This window comes from Lepeophtheirus salmonis, chromosome 7, assembly GCF_016086655.4.
Source record: "Lepeophtheirus salmonis chromosome 7, UVic_Lsal_1.4, whole genome shotgun sequence".
In the NCBI taxonomy this organism is placed as follows: Eukaryota; Metazoa; Arthropoda; class Copepoda; order Siphonostomatoida; family Caligidae; genus Lepeophtheirus; species Lepeophtheirus salmonis.
The window spans coordinates 14,380,437-14,395,707 of record NC_052137.2 but is presented as its reverse complement, the minus strand read 5'-3'; the positions used below and the strand labels follow the sequence as shown (position 1 = coordinate 14,395,707).

The 15,271-nt window shown below is 31.4% G+C and overlaps 1 protein-coding gene across 1 annotated transcript; it reads left to right on the top strand.

The window, feature by feature from the left end:
- The first annotated feature begins 1,221 nt into the window (after nt 1–1,221).
- On the top strand, nt 1,222–13,772 carry LOC121122084 (uncharacterized). The gene is made up of 3 exons (XM_040717097.2): nt 1,222–1,906; nt 12,517–12,759; nt 12,818–13,772. Exons 1-3 carry the CDS (start codon nt 1,446–1,448, stop codon nt 13,521–13,523), a joined length of 1,410 nt encoding a protein of 469 aa, XP_040573031.1. The 5' UTR covers nt 1,222–1,445; the 3' UTR covers nt 13,524–13,772.
- Nucleotides 13,773–15,271: the final 1,499 nt, after the last annotated feature.

The following is a 15,271-nucleotide window of genomic DNA, read 5'->3' as shown; positions in this document are numbered from 1 at the left end:
AATCGGCATCGGGAAAATAATGTTTAATTTGTAATTCCGATTCTTATTTATTATTAGAATAGCCCCCTCCCCAAATTAAAAATGATATAAAGAAATGTTTACTTTTTACTACAAAATTTAATATTTAATTTAATTTTTCATATTTTTTTTTCAAAAAATTAAATTTTTCAATGTTTTTTTCCAAAAAAATTCATTATCTGTAAATTAGTAAGAAATTTTTCTCCATCAAATTAATTTTTTTGTGAATAACTGTGGATTTTTGAAATTTTTTTGTGGATTTTTGAAATTTTTTTGTGAATAACTGTGGATTTTTGAATTTTTTTTGAATATTTGTGAATTTTTGAAAAGTTTTAAACATCAAATTGTATATTTGAAATATAACGTTTGAATTGGGAAAAAAATTTAAAAATGAAATTTTAATTTTTCATCCGAATGATAATATTTTGATTTTTTTTGGAAAAAAAATCCAAAACTAAGCGGTACTTGCTAAATATATATATATAATCTGGTGGAAGCCCTGATAGCAAAAAGGCATTTTTTATAATATTATATTAACTATTAAAGAATCAGAATCGGTTTGGGGAATTTTTACTATAATCGCATGGGCATTGGGATTTTTTTTTTTTTAGAATCGTAAATATATATATATTATTTTAAAAGAGAGTGACTTGACTCAATTAACACAATAAAACCTAATTGTTTAGAAGATCAGTAGCATTTAACGATTTCGTCTCCATTGGATACATTTTCTGAATTAATATCATTACAATATTCTTAAATTCACATGCTTTCACAAAAAAAATAAAAAATTTTAATTTTAAAACTAGAAATATTTAAAATAATATATACGAGTACATTAATATATTAATAATAAAATATCAAAATATTTGATGTTTACAGGATCCTAATCTTATATAAATTCATAATTATGTATATTTAAAAAAAAAATGTGTTTTTTATTAATATATATTAATTGTAAAAAAAAGTTAGTTAAATAAGTATGTAATTATGATTTGATAAAAAAACCTTTCATGAAACGATGCATATATTTGTAGGCATTTAACATGGGTAGTTACATGAACCAGCTACTAATATTATAGGCGATGTATACTCGTAGGTACACACAAACGACTAATAAGGAAAAATAATTCTTATCATGATTTTTTTACCATTAATAAATGACCCAAATAGTGAATACTTCTTCAGTAGGTGAATCTCATTCCTGAATCTCAGTTCTATTTGCATACCCGTCGTCACACCCGAGGATTTATCAAGGAAGCATACCTTTTTTTTCGGGCAGGTCAAAAAGAGATCATATTAAGGACATCATTTCATTTCGTCGCTTTCAGTTCCTTTTTAGGAGCCCTGTGGGCATTCATCATCGTACCTATTACCTATATACTCGTATATTATATATACGTATTTATAAACAATAGATAAAAACAATGAAAACGAATGGATCTTTTATGTTTGTGCTTTTAACTTTTCCTTGTTTATCAATATCCCAGTCGGATTTTAATTATATATCCGGCATTAAAAACATTTTTGGAGGCCTCCTTGCCATGGACAGTGTTCACAAAAAGTGCATTCAAAAAACAGTTTGTGAAGAATTTTCGGATCAAGTCATTACAATGATTCCTTCTCCAAATGTGAATCGAAACGGTAGAAGGATATGGGTTTCTCACGTGATACAAAGACGAGGCAAACTCAGGTTTATTGGAGACTTCATTGTAAATGGAATCATTTCATTTTATAATCGCCTATCGCAAAAAAGAAGAGGAACTTTCGGAACTCGTCAATTCCTTGGATCAGGGATTGTAAATATTAAAAATGCTAACTTCATCACTAAAGGAATTGCTTTTATTTCATCCTTGATACATGGAATCCCCAGTTCTGCAATTATAAGGTAGGTAATTTGATTTATGAATAAAGAAAAGTACTTCAAAAAAGCCAATTAATTGATTTTGTGGACATAAGGAAGAGAATTACCATTTTTTTCTTTTCGTTTGTAAATGGTGACTTTTATTGAGTGTTTTGTAATGACACCCCGTACTATGTAGATTTTGAATATTAAACGGGGTATCGACACATGTTATACATATTTAAGGTTCAAGGATGTATATATCTAATAAAAAGATATAATACAGTAATATTATATATACTTCATTACTCCCCATTTAATATGTAAAATCCTTACCTATTATTTTCAATTCATCGATCTCTGATGAACTTGATGCTTATTCCTTTGACATAATTCCACTTAATATCTATATAATTACTTACTAACAATGATTACACCAGATAAATATATAAACTATGCATATGCCTACTAGAGTTTATCTCAGTCTCCCAAATATTTTTCTGTTCATTACTTTTTTTTGGTAGAGGAGGGGGTGGATCTGGTTACGGAATGCAAAATAGCTGGAACCAGGGGCTTTAAAAAGCAACTTGACCACTATTAACAGTGCTTCAGTTGTAGGGGGATTGGGGGGGGGAGTGATATCCCTCCGACATTGAAAATGGTATAAAGTCATTATTATTGATATATATTCATTTATAGGGTATACACAGGGTAGTCCAGATAAATTGGGAAACTCTTTAAAGGAGTATAACAATATTTTTATTATTATTTGAAAGCTACATTTAATGACATTCAATTATTTATAATCAGATCCACCTTTATTGATAACCTGGGCTATACGGCGCCTCATCCAAGGTTGTGCCCATTTTAGGTTAAGTGGTTCTATCGGTACCGGTCTCGGTTAAGCTTTATCAGTCTCGATTATTTTTTATACAGGCTCGGTTTGGTAATAGGGACTTAAAACAAGGGGTGTCGCAAGAAAAATATTCGGTACAAACAGAGCCGCAGCTACCTTATACACAGAGTTCGTAGTGTCCCAAGTTCTAACTGGGGAGCTGGGAATTAAAATTGCTTAAAACAATGGATTTCAATGTAGGGGGAGGGAAGAGGATTTGAGGATTGATTTCAGTCTACAGATACATAGTGCAAATGCTTCATATAAAGGGGCCTCATCTAAAAATGTATTAGTGTAGGGGCCCTGGCATAGAAAAGCTTTGGGGAACCCTGGTTAAGAAATTTATATTTCTCATATTATAGGCCCCGACAAGCTGAGTAGGGGACCTAAATTTTGTCTCCTTCTTTTTTGATGAAAGGTTGTGTGATACAATTAAAAGTAACGACATATTTCATTTACATTAAATTTATGTGGATGGAATATTAAAAGGTTATAAATATAGCAAAAAATACATCAAACGAAAATAAGGACAAGTGCCGAAACCGATAAGCAATATATTACTGTCTCGATTCTGGTCTCGGTTCGACTTTGTCGGCTCCGGTTCCTGTGTTTCAAGAAACCAGAGCCAGTACAATGGCAATACTGGATCCTGCAAGAGATACCCGCGCCAGCCAAAGTTTCCGTCACCGTGTGGCCGAGGTTATCAAGAGAGGGGGATATCATAAAAATAATTAAATGTCATTAAATTTAAAGTTTGGCATTAAGTAGCTAAACGGGCTAGAAACAGGCTACTCTGCAATAATCCAACTGTTTTTTACTAGCTCAGTGTTAGCCTGGCTGTCAAGCTCTGCATTTACTTCTTCGTCGTTTAAAAGGGAGGTTACATAATCATATTTGAAGTGAGTTATCTATTGTTTATATTATATTTTTGTTTAAAATTTCAAATAAGTATCTTATTGTGCATTCTTGTGTGCTAACTTTTTTGTAAAAAAATCCCTTGTAAAATCGTTGATCGTATAAATCTTTACATACATTTTTTTCCCCATATTAGTACATATTAAATATTAGATAGATCGGATTGTCAACTCTTATTAAATATTTAGCAACGAATGTAAAAGTGTATTTTACTACTTCGTTTTTCAAGAATAAGGTTATACTACTATGAAATTAGAATGTATTGTCATCACAAACATACATATGCGCATAGCGTTAAATAATATCTTCCTTATTCGTATACATAAAATATTGAGTGCCTATGAAAACTCGTAGATATAAGTTCTAAACGTAGGTGATTTTTTCTCTCGAATGAATAATTAATTATGAAAAATATATATAATGCACATAAAATGAGAGTTAAATTAATTAGAGCGTTAATTAATTACATGTTTTTTATAAAAATTTGATAAATGAAAGTTTAAATTAAATACAAACATATTCTTATTGATGTTAATGAGTTGATGAATTGGAGATATTTGTACCATTTTGTCTGTAAGGAACCCGGAACCGATTCAAAAGTTTAATAAAATAATGTTATAAATTTTAAAAAAAACTAAAAAATACATAGTTATTGTCTTTTAAATATTGAGAGGAGGCAGTGTGTCTTTACCTACAATGTTCTAGCACCTATGGACGTTATTTGTTTAGTCGTGTCGTTTGTTCACTCGACTATGGATAGCTGTGTCATTTCTTGATTATGGATATATAACTCAGTTCTTCATTTTCTATTAGATAAACCTGATTTTCTTGGCCGCTTGTTTAATAGACTAAAGATATATGCATCATCTTGAGGTCATTTTAATCGTTTGTTTATGTTCTATTAGGGTATAAAAGTTCAAGAGCGCGCATGGGGGGGGGGTACTAAAGGGGCTATAACCCCCTCCAAAATAAATAAATAGGATGATTGAAGTCAAAAATTATTAAAGAAACTCAGAAGAAAAAAATAATTAACCCCTCCCCCCCACCTCCAAATAAAATCCTGTAGACGCCCCTGACGTTGATTGTTGGTTTATTACTAGGGTCAGGATCTCAGCACTATATTGTGGCTTTGAAGTTTTCCTAGTTTAATCATATCTAATGTTGTGTATGTCCTTATTTATTCAGTCTAGTTCAGTACTGTCTTAGGACCGGTCCAATCGTCTTTGGTACGGGTCCTTAGGACTGTCAGTACCAGCAGAACTGCTTAAACAAAGTTGACCGACGTCATCAACAACCGAACTTTATAAGTTTTTTGGACTGATATTCAGAACTGTACTAGATAGGACCAAGACTAAACTGGAAGGGACTGCAGTTTTCAGTCTTTAGTAAGAACGAACACAGCACTACTCTATTCTAGTGTTGTGTCAGGTTTTATTTAGAACCGAAGACCGTAGTCCCATCGAATCCATATATGGTATATATAAATCTTATAATAAATATTTTTTGCAAGATTGTGCAATGTTCGTATATATCTTATTAGGCTTAATAAACTATCAATATTTTTATGAAAAAATCCTAGGATCGACAGTTAAAGACTGGTCCTAAAACTGGACTATACTTGACCGAATAAATAAGGCCAGACACTTAACAAGTCAGTTCCATTAAGTAAGGGGTTTTAAAATCATTTATATTCTCTAGTCCTGAATAAGGCCAAACATTATTCATAAATTAACTATTTTCGCTACACTAATTTGAATTACTATAATATTTTGGTAGTTTATGTCAAATTAAATTAATATCATATGGGTTCGTCATCAACTTTTCCATTATTGTGGTAATATTCCGAATATAATATGAAATACTTATATGATAGTTATAAAATTGGCTGGGTGGGTATTTTAATATTTATAAAATTGGCTCAAGGAGCCTTGGGGCTCTACACAGAGTACTTTGATAACCACATTGAATATATATATATTTTTTTTGCTTTATTTTTTGGTAAACAATTTACAACATTCTATTTTATTTATTTTATTAATAATTTTGATTTTTTAAAGAACATTGTTTGTTTACATTTATCATAAACATTCTACACTGAAGTTGTAGTTGTTAGAGACAAATAGTTTTTACAAGTTATATATAAAATAAACTTTTATTTATGTTGTGATTAGTTATTTATTTATTAGTATCTAGGTAGACCCTCAGGTCTACCTTGACCATGGAAATTCTTATTATCCATTTTTTATTGAAATGTCATAACGATTATTTAATTTTTTGGGTACACATATAACTTTCTTCCACTAAAGAGGATAATATTTAACAGGGGACAAACATCTTAATGTCCTTGAATTAATGATGATAATACATAAATGAATTATGATATGTCAAATCAACAAACCTAATGTCACTTGATCATCATTGTATTTGAGACAAAATAATGTGTATGAAGCGTAAATTCGTAAATTTAAGCTATTAATAAATTGATTAAAACATTTTTAAGTAAACGCATCGTTATCTATAGTGTATCACGCAGCCTTGCCTCCAAAAATGTGACAAAAAAGGCTCGAAATTAGTTGGTAGTTAGCCAAATAAGTCCATCACACCAACTACTATTTATCTCTGAGACAATCATTGTCATATTATTTCTCCACAATTTTTTAAATATAACTTACAAAGTATATATTTCATTATATTAAAATCTTAAATAGTACATTATTTGATACTGTATTTAAATTAAAGGCGTAGCTAAACATTTATATGGCTATATGATAGTCAAAATTTATTTATAAAAATAATAGTATGAGCTCTAATTAATAAAGTAAAATTTGTCTGTCTGTGTGAATTTATGAAAAAACTATGACATATATTATAAATATATTTTGATGTCAGAAATAAAAATGAAGTCCTATTGATGAAATATTGCAGGTGTGTTCATGAGAGGATATTGTCCGAAACGAAAATTGAGAAAGCAAAGTACTAATATACAAGTCAAAATACTGGAGTCGCCCCTGTTATTCATGTGTATGCTAAAATTTGAATAAAATATATGCGCTCCCATGTTAAAATGAATTTTGTTTGTTTTTGTTAGTGAGCGCTCTAAAGGCTAAAATAGGCATCAGTCCTCCCATCAAAAAAAAATTATCAAACTCTTATTAGTATTCTTTCATTCTTAAGGAGAGAGCACGTCATATGAATTGAACTAAGGATTGAGTAGTTACGTGTGAATGTATCCCTAAAAACAGAGAGTAACAATGAAGATTTCACTATATCAGTGGTTCTTAACCTTTTTTCTCCAATTCCCCACTTTTTAGTGAGCCAACTCTCCATTTCCCACCACAGTATCGGTATTTGACTAATTCGATTTTAACCCCTGCAATGTTTAGTTCGTCAATATACTCATTCATTTTTTGCGCCATTTTACAGGCCAAAATGGTTTTGTATTAATTTTTTTATTTACTAACAGATATCACATGGAGATAAAATACATATGAAAGGATTCTTCATATATTTTCTCAATTTATTTGGGCCTTCAAAAAACATAGACAAAATGCAACACTAGACGCATACAGGTTACTGAGACTTTAGCAATTGTTTTGCCTCGACGAGCGCCTCAATGTTCGTTTCCACATTTGAATTGGTGCAGTACAAATCAGATTCAAGGTGAATCAGACGGTTTTTTGATCTTATTTTGATCTCAATCATGCTCGAAAACGCGTACTTGTACAGGTCTCTGTAGGGAAAATACAACGAGTAGCATCGCCACAACAACGCCAGCATACAATCAATGCAGTGTGGCCCATAATGTCTTCAGACTTGAAACTAGGTGAAGAAAATGGTAAGCTTCAAAAGTTTTCAACTCGAAAGCTGAAGGGATCTCTTGTGAAGTTCACCATTGAGTTGTCTCTTTTGAAGTCTGAAATACACGCGCTGAAGGTCGTCCAGCAGCTTGTTGAGGTTGATGTTCTTAAGAACGTCGCTATCAGCAGTCTCACTGATACGCACCAACGTTGGAAAACCTGTTTCACTGCAGCCAGTCTCAAGCTTACCTGGCTTTATCCCTGCGTATTTACAAATCTTAACCTTTGACATCCAATGTAATCCCAACACATTAAATAAAAGTTTCATAAAAATATATAGACGCATGAGTAACTTCTTAATAATCGGAGCTCTGTTACCTACCTGTTATCGAGAGACGCGACAGGAGTGAGCTTGTGGGGAGCCACTGTTGACATTTTTATTCCAATGATATTGTCACTTTTACCAAAACATGGCTTGCAATACCTCATATATTAGGGTTTCTTTTTTTTTGTCTGTAAATTGTTTTGATTTGAAATTTGGTTGAAAATTTGGAAGGATAGATTGAAATTGGTGACATTTTGAAGCAGTGTCCGACCAGTCATTCCCCACTTGGAAACTCTGTCATTCCGCACCAGTTTGGAATTCCCCGGTGCACTATATTATTAAAGCAAAATTTGTCTTTTAGAAAATGCTGAATCATTCCTGACACTGTCGGGTACTACCGTCAGTATGTATGAGTATTTTTAAATTAGCTAGGTAAAGTGGGTTGCTTTTTCAATTAAACAAAGATTTGGTGTATTCTCCATTCAGCTGTTCTAATTACTTTTCGTAATTTTACCCTTGGTTGCTTTAAAGCAGCGGATTATACCTATTATGAACTCAAAAAGGTATTAGATATGATTTGGTGAAATTTTATCTTCGGCCTAATGGGCATTGTCCATACACCAATTCCTATGTAATACTTTTTTGAGTTCCTAATAAAATGTAAAAGGGTTTGATGGGCGGAGATAAAAAGTTTCAGAAAGCGATTGTGCTGTTTGGACTTTCACGAAGAACAAATAGATCTTCATCCGAAACCAAAACAAATGACTTTACTCTCCTAAGCTTTTATTGTGAGCAAGCTGATGTCATTGTTGTAGAAGAAGTGAGGGGTATAATTTTTTTGCTGTTCTGCGAAATGTGTGGCCTTATCACTGAAAATTCCAAACGTAGTAACGAATACATGGTCGACAGCATCAGAAGTGATCAAGTTTATTCCATCTATGGGATCCAACAAGGGAAGAGTTTTTAACAGAATAACCAAGAATTTTAGTAAAAGCTTGTCTTAGTATCCTGTTTTATCTTGTTAATTCTATGTATTACATTTAATTTGGAGATTTTTAGCTCGTTTTAGTGAATCTGTTCTGCATGTATATTTATAGTAGATATGGTACAACTCCGGGGCACTAAATTTAAACTACAATGTTTTTTCATGTATCTTTTTTAATAATTGCCCTGGACTTTATTATTATTATATTTATATTATCTTTTTTGTTTATTTATAAATTAAAATGAAGGAACAGAATAAAAAAATGATAATAAGAAACACCCTAATGGACATCCAATTTCTAGAGTATACTTGAAAGTATGTAAAAAAAATATTTTCTGAAAAAAGGTAATGTTTATAAAACAATTGATTTTCTTTAAATAAAAGGTCAACAGAAAGAAGGAATTGGGGGGGTAGTTGGTATTGGACGTCTCATTTATCTTTTCCTCAGTTAATGAACAAAAAATACATAGGAGAGGGGGGAAGGTTAAATTTTTGGATTTTTAAGCTGACGTTATATGTATGACTATAACTGAATAAAATATAACCTTAACAGGTCGATATTTTCTTCTAGTTGGCAATCTGAAGGGCGTTTCTTTTATTTTCCAAAGCTGTATTCATTATTCTTTAATTATTGAAGAGAAAATATCAAAATAATTATGTTTGTACACACAGGGAGGTCATATTTTATACAACTCTAAATATTAATAATAATTCATGGAAGTTATGTGGTTATAATAGCACACCTCCTTAAGATTTAATCATTATTGTATAAAAGATGACCTGCAAGGAACCGAAAAATGACATTGTAAGCCGGACGATTTGAAAAATGTTTTGGAGGAGAATACGTTAGCTATTAGCTATCATGACATTGTATTAGATTAGATGGCATCAGTAATGAGAGGAAGGAAATCCCACTCCCTACAAGGGTTGTTTGAAAAGTATGTGCAAAGTCCGGGAGATGACACAAATGGCGCATATCGAGGTTATGTTGAGTTAGTAACATCTCTTGGAATACCACAAATCAACTTTCAGCCAGATCGGTCCATTTCTTTCTGTTTGGCATTTGTTTGAATCGAGGAATTGGCAGGATCGATTAAGGCGACAGTCCTATGGATTTACAAGGAATAATCTTCTTCGACTATTTGGAAAAGAATAAAACTATTACAGATGCATATTATTTATCGTTATAGAACCATTTGAAAACCTGAGCTGCAAGAAAAACTCCGACGATTGACCTACAAAAAAGTCATTTTTCAACACCTCAGCAGTCATTACTTCTGATTGAGCGTCTCCAATCATATGATAGAAATTATGATTTTGGAAGATCAGTAGTTCAGATCCCTTATCTGATTCCAATGGTAAATTGGAAAAAATCATCGGAATTGAAGACAATTGCTTAATTTGACAAATCGTGTATTCCTCCTGTGACGAAAGCCCACATTTAATTAATTATTTCAATTTATGCAACAAAATGTTTGAGATCCCCCACTTTTTTTCCAAGCCTTTTCGTCAATTAATAAAATTGATCTTATAAGATCATTCAAAAATGAGGGGTATCCCCGAAATATTACAAAGATATAGAGGGTTTTCTGAATGGAAACTTTGTTAAATTATAGTTAAGACTTTCAGCTATCAAATGAGATATTTTTATACTTTCTGGATTTATCGTTTTTGGAGGTATGAGCCTCTGAAAAAACCGTTTTCAACTTTAAACAAGTATTACTCAAGTTTTATTGATAATAAATACATTTTAAAATTTTTTTTGGAATTTTTTAGTATTAAACTTTGAAATGAATTAATATCATTCATCTATATTTTCAACAACAAGCGGTGAAAAAAGCTTTGAATCTTAAAAATTGCAAATATTCCCGTAGAAATGCTGGATGTTTATTACTTAAATTGTGGAAAATCAATTTGACGTCAATTATTATTATTTTATTTTTTTTCAATCCGTTGCTTCGTTTAATTACACAATTGGATGTAAAATAAGTTATCCTTGGATAGTCTTCCAAATCACAGTTAAATTTAATGGGTCAAATTAAAGTTATAATGGATAAAAAAAAATACTTATTAAGTATCCTCTTAAGTTTCCAAAAAATATCTGTTGATGCGACGTACATCAATTTTATTCCGACATTAGCACCTTCAACCTTTATTACTCGCAATATGAAAGTACATACCTAGTCTTAATTTTTAACCTCTCCTTTTTTTAAAAACAATCAGTAATTGTCTGGAGAGCTTGGGAAGATAATCATATACTCCAATTTCATATTATACAACTTAATTGCAGGTATTCAGAAATGTCATCCTTTGCACTTTACTTTATTCTGTAATTCATGAAAATTTGATTCAATTCTCATGATGTTTAAAAAAGTTGTGTTGTTATATTCAAATGTTTTATTAAATTATATCCTAGATTTTGGTGTAGGTTATAACTTATATCATAAACACTACGGGAAAAAAGGCATAAAATTTTAATAATAAATTGGTAATAACTTCCTTAATTTTGAAGCTAGAGACATGATTTTGGAATCTAAATATCTTTTTTGCTATTATCTTTTAGATTAGACAGGGTTAAAAGGAAAAAATTGAGCTTGAAATGTTTTTTAACTATCTATATATGTTTCTTTCTTTATTCTATTTAAATCGTGGATATGAAATATAATACTTCGAAAAATCGAATTTAAAAAAAAATATGTACCTTTTCTAAAATCAAATATTGCTTAGAATATGCTATCGCATCAGAAAACTAGGGCTAAAATTAAATTTGATACGTAGGATATCTCTAATTTTTTTTGGTTTCCAAATCAAAATGAAGTTCCTTCATTTTAAGAATTAATCTATGTATATCAAACGTTTGTGGCTGTTGTAAATCGAAGGAAAAATTATATTAAATGAACATCTAACAATGGATATAACTACTAAGTAAAGGTAGAGAATACCCATTCTCTTAAATGACAATACAAGCAAGACTTTTTAATGTCACACTCATATTTTGAGTGATATTATCAAGTATATTGATAAAAGTACATAATCTCGGCACAACGCGCAGCGTCTACTCTAAATTCTGTTGAAATTAATATAAATAGATTCCATGATCTATAATTGAAATCAGGAATGAAATATTGGCGATGCAATAATTTAACTGTTTTGTAATGCTTTAATATTGGCTCATGGTAGTCTTCAAGAACTTGATTTTAATTTATTTTGGAGCCAAGGTCTGAGTTAAAATAAAATTTAGTCATTAATATTAACTATTTCCAAAAAGATTGTCGTTAAATTATATAGATTATATACCCACCCCCCTTGGTTCCATAGGTGCCATGGATCCTGTAGTACAAACAATTTCTCAGATAGTCATTCGACTATTTTCAAGAACAATTTTCTTCCATGCTTCAACATTGCTTAGGTAATTGTGAAAAAACACAACAAAAATTAAAGTAAAATTTGATTAAACGAGAACTTATTAGAAAAGTAATTTTTGGTTGCAAATTCATTTTTTTGTCTAGAGGGCTTCGAGTACGCTCTTGCTTAACAAAATTATGACAAAATAGGGTAAATTTGATCTTCAATTTTAATACTTCATATTTTTTGGTATTATGTGAATGATTATTTATTAATTTTTTTAAAGAAAAGGACATCATACGCGATTATTATATTTTTACAGCTAATCTAAAAATGATAATGTTTTTAAAATAATTTAACTAATTTATAAGTATTCTTGTATTTATATGACAGTGTAATGGATTTGGCAGCTGACGTAACCAATGTCATGAGTAGACATGGTGCAATATATCCATTTGTTCGTGCTGCAACAGTTGGCTATGGATATGGAAATCGTAGAAGGGACGATTCTGAAGGAGTATGTCAACAATTAGCCAAGAAATGCAAAGGTTGGTGGGACCATTTGAGTGTGATAAATAAATATGATGGGGGAACTCTTCCAAGAGTGAACGCGGATCAATCCCAAAATTTTGAAAGGTATCATATATACAATGTTAAGATAAGTTATGAAATGTTAATGTTTTCTCTTTTTCAGATCAAGTGGGGTATTAAACAGTGAAGATCCCATTATCTGGAATCAAATTAAAGTGAAAGATTTATCTTCTCCTAAAGTGTTTCTATGTAAGGCTGGAAAGTTTCTTGAGAAATTTTCAACAAAAATGGGTGCAAAAGAGATAGTTAAAGAAAGATTTGGTACTAAGGATTTTGAAGATTCTTGCAATCCAAATTATTACACTCTTAATTTAAAATTTCCGAATCAAGTTAATACTGCTCCAATAGTAAATTCTCAAACTTCCGAAAAACCCGAAGAGGTTGAAATATTAGATCTGGCTCGAAGCTCAAAAAGTGATAATGAAAGTGCAGAAGACCTACCGATTGTCGTCTTTGAGGGATTATCTGATCCTAAAGTGGATGAAACAGAAATTGATTTTATAGAAAGATTGTTAAATTCATCATTAGGCCTTCCACCAAGCTCAGTGAGAAATGCGATTCGACTCCCTCTCAGGCATGGGGAAAGAGACATTATTCTTGTAGAAATGGACTCAGAAGAGAACGAAATGATCGTTCTCAAGGAAAAACAGAATGTCAAAATAAAAGAAGGTAATAAAGATTTGGGAATTAGGAAGGCAAAATTCAAAGAACTTTGGCGCTACGTGGAGGACTTACTTGCGATAAAAAGTTATGTGATAAGTGATAACCTCCGAGATAAAGAGGAAGAAATATCTATAGAAGTCGAATGAAACTTAGCAAATTATGTTTTACATATTATTTCTCTATTGGAGTAAGGTTTTATCTTATTTCAAACTGTGTTCTACATATTTATAAAACACAAAACCATGTTAATTCCATTAAATAAAATATTTAATATAAATACAGAGTCGATATAAATATTAATTAATATAAATTATTGTTATGTTAAAATGGAATCACAATAATATTTTTCTAACACGGTGGTTCTCAACTTTTTTATACGAAAATATAAATATCTCCAAATACCATAATTATGACCAAACTCGAGTGTGACTAAATTAAGACTCTTGTCAACATCAGCTGCCTGTTATATGATTTGGGGAAGGGGGGACATGAATTACTCCTATAAAGTAGATAACCTTTTTGAAACATTCAAAATAGCATTAGTGTATAGAAGATATTAAAATTATATTTATAAATACACATATATTTATTTTTTATGCATTTTTAAAATAATTTACAACAAGGTATGGCGATAATTCTTCATTCAGAAGAAGATACAAAGACTCAAAAAGAACACATTTGTTATTTTCTAATTTGTAAACGGCTTTTTTTCTACAAAAATGTTTGATAATAATAATAGCTTTAGTCTCGAGTTGCTCGCTACTTAGGTCGACCTTAGGTACACATGCTCTATGCTACATGCAAATCACCTCCAAGAGTTCATTAATAAGACTACATTACTATTTCTAAGATCTAAAGTATGTATGTATACAGGGGTGTCCGGAAGGGTGACTTCCAATGAAATGAAGACACTTTTGAATAATTACCACTTTTGAATAATTACCACTTTTAGCACTTAGAGAACGTGTGAGAGAGGGTGCCGTCCTGTGTCCACACGTAATTACCCTTCGGATAGTTGGTCTTAGGCTATGGCAAGATGGTGCACTTAAGCACCATATAGTAGGCCTCCTCGTCGATTTTCTGTCTAGGCTTGAAAAAGAACAGAAGTATCTTCTTTCTATCAGAAGCTACAACGCCGAGGAACATAGTTTGGGCCGGATATTTGATGTGGTAACCCCTTGGACCTCCTCTTTGGTTTCCACAAGCCAGCGGTCGTTCCGGCAGTTGTTGAATTGGTCAACTGTGAAAATCTTTTTGTCCGAGAAAATTTCCACAGTTGACCCATTTGCCTTGATCCAGGTGATAATTTCCTTACACCTCTCGAGCCTCCAGGCCTTCATGCTCTCTGTTAGAAGGTGCTGTGGGGTCTTTGTGAAAGAAAATAATCCCAAGTTGTGGTTTATAGCCCTCCTGATGGTCCTAGGAGCCACAGAGACGTTGTCGGCGAAGCGATTCATCGACTTAGTGGGATCCTCCTTTATATTATTCTTCAAACTTAACAAAAACTTTATATTCCTATTTTTTGATTCATTTTATATAATCTTACTTCTACAGAAAGGTGAAATATGTTTAGGTTGATACTTTTAATATTACATTATATATTTTTTTAGTGTAGTATCAAATTCATTTAATGAGAATCAAGCAATATTTGTTTTAAATGCAAAATAATACTAACAAAAGTATACAGATATTATACAATTAAGAATTTTCGAGACCGGCAGGACATAAACCTTCTAATTTCTTAAATTAGTAGAAATATTTATAAATCCATTTATATACAAACATAGGGACCCTCCATGAACCTAATAATTCAATCCAATCACCCTCAGTCTCAGCCACGGCCACCAACCTGGCGTGAAACTTGCTGCACGCCTTGAACAGGTGATCTTTATTC